The sequence below is a fragment of the Myotis lucifugus genome, unplaced genomic scaffold (genome assembly GCF_000147115.1).
Source record: "Myotis lucifugus unplaced genomic scaffold, Myoluc2.0 scaffold_299, whole genome shotgun sequence".
Classification (NCBI taxonomy): domain Eukaryota; kingdom Metazoa; phylum Chordata; class Mammalia; order Chiroptera; family Vespertilionidae; genus Myotis; species Myotis lucifugus.
In genome coordinates this window covers 1327526-1329884 of record NW_005871347.1, presented here as the reverse complement: position 1 = coordinate 1329884, position 2359 = coordinate 1327526, and the positions used below count along the sequence as shown (strand labels likewise).

The following is a 2359-nucleotide window of genomic DNA, read 5'->3' as shown; positions in this document are numbered from 1 at the left end:
GTGTTTATGAAAATTGAACAACCCAAGTTCCCCAGGCCTCGACAGCCCACAAAGCAGAAGCTCTCTTAGGAGTCGTCAGGACCCCGTTTTGTTGGCACTTGCAAGTACCTGCTCCTGGCGGAGTGGGGAGACGCAGAGGTTTGGAGAGACCTCCAAATGCTCTCCCAGGGGCTCACGAGCCTCTGGGCACCCGGCAAGCAGCTGTCTCCCGCCTGCCATGGACAGCCAGGCAGAGCACTGCCTTCTGAGCAGGGCCTAGGCCGTCCCTCTAGAACAGGTCCCTCTGCAAGGGTGGCGGTATCTGAGTTGTGGCAGGAACCATCCCCCGGGAGTTAGTCCACGCCCGGCCTTAGCGAGCACCAGTGGGCATGAGCTGTGTTGCTGATAGCACTCTTTACCTGAAATGAGTAGAGTTGCTCCAGATCGATGTTTCCTGCTGTAAACTTCACCATGAGCCAGTGTGTAAATTGTACCAGGACCTCATTGCAGAAGCCAAAGCTCATAGTGGTTGTGGGCCAAGCCCTGGGAGACTGATGCTTGGGGAGCTGAAGGGCTCCGTGGGCATCGGGACGTCCCCTCCCCACCCCCCCCTCCCCCCCGAACACCACATGCACCAGAGTCTTCTATCCAAGACCTGCACAGGCCCTGAGGAAAGATGCCCACATTGCAAAAGCGGAGAAGAGCTCCCAGTGGGCCCACCCCAGGGCACACAGCTAGGTGATGGCAGACTCAGAACCAGAACCTGAGTCTCTGACCCCAGCTGGGATTCTTTCTATGACAACAGGTGGCTTCCTAGCCACCATCCTTTCCCCCACACTCAGGTGCTCAGCTTGTCAGCACCAACAAACACGCCAGGACCTGGCTCCTAACCAGTTCTCAGGCACAGCTACAGCTTCAAACCCCTCCTTTTGCTCCCCTCCCTCCCTGGTTATGCAACTCTTCTAATTCGGCTCAGCCGCTCAGCTGGGAGTCCGGTCCTAATCCCCCAGCTGGGCTGGTTCACAAAGGCTGCCCTGTGCAGCGGGGATGTTCCTTCTGCTCTGGCCCAGAGGACACTGTGGGAGGAGGGGCAGCAAGAAGGAGCCCAAGATCCAGCATAATCCCCCCCGACATGGGCCCTCGTGTGTCCACCGGCCCTTTAAAAGGGAGGGGTCTGGTTTTCAGGAGCCAGAGAAGCGCTGGGCCAGGGGAAGCGAGATGGCAGAGGCCGGGTCCCTGCCCACAGGCTTTGGGGAGCTGGAGGTGCTGGCTGTAGGGGTGGTGCTGCTGGTGGAAGGTGAGCAGGCGCCCGGGCAGAGCGGGGCCCATTGGTCGCCCAGAGTCGGGCTGCGGTTCTGAGGCTGGCAAGGAGAGGTCCCCAGCCCCCTCTGTGCTGGGTCCCCGGGGCTTTTGGTGGCTGCATTGGGGAGATGCAACTTGCAGTCTGGGAGCCGAGAAGAAGGAGCCAGCAGAGGGTCAGGGAGGAGGGCCTCTGAGAGGGGGCATCTACCAGGGCGCAACCAAGCACCAGCTGCAAGCCTTTGCACTGTCCCTCCAACACGGAAACTGTTTACTCCCTGGAGACTGAGAATCTGTGTAAGATCAGGCCCCGGTAGGCGCTGGAGACAGTACTGCCACCCGTGTGCCTGCAACCGAGTCACTCGAGCTCTGGCCCTCGGTGCCCTGGCCTCCTGGGTGTGTGGGGACGAAGGGGTCATAAGGCACCAGCTGAGACAGACACCTCCCTGCACCCCATTCCTGCCACCACCTCCTTTTCTCGGCCCTAAGCATTCCCATGGCCGGGCGACGGGGCCCATGAGGTGCCAGCCTCACCCCGCATCCCCACGGTGCTCACTGAGGCCAGAGCTGGGGCTGCCGGCCAGCCAGACGAGACCGGTGGGGAGAACCCTTGATCAGAAATAATCTGCACATTTTCTCACCCAACGAGAGTCGCCAGTGGAGTGGGAGTGGAGCCGGCGGGCTGGTCCTGGTGGCCCGGCCGCGCTTCCTCTCTCCTGGGAAGCTGCAGCCCAGCTCCCCTGTGCCCTGAACACGCCTTGACATTGCACCACGGCACGTCTTTGCACACGCTGCTCCTCTTTCCAGAAGGCTCTCTCTCACCCTGTCTTCCTAGTAAGTGCTCAGTTTTGAAGGCAGGATGCTTCCCCATTTCTCACTTAGATGGGAGAAGCTGCGGCTTAGCGTGGGTACGGAGTGACCAGACGAACTTCAATGTCAGCTGCAGCAGCAAGACAAGTACGAGAACCTCCTGTGTCGACCGCTCCCTGGTCAGTCAGTCTCACTCGCGAAAGATGGCCTGAACTGGAGAAACTGAGCTCACTCTCCACTGGGCGCCCCTTATCTAAGGGAGGTTAGTTGG

At 60.2% G+C, this 2359-nt stretch overlaps 1 protein-coding gene across 1 annotated transcript in view; it reads left to right on the top strand.

Annotated features, from left to right (window-relative positions):
• The first annotated feature begins 1197 nt into the window (after positions 1 to 1197).
• Positions 1198 to 2359, top strand: part of RGR (retinal G protein coupled receptor) — a 10990-nt gene continuing 9828 nt past the window's right edge. Inside the window, exon 1 of the mRNA XM_006100132.3 lies at positions 1198 to 1276. Coding sequence (XP_006100194.1) covers positions 1198 to 1276 — 79 coding nt within the window. The remainder of the gene's footprint in view (positions 1277 to 2359) is intronic.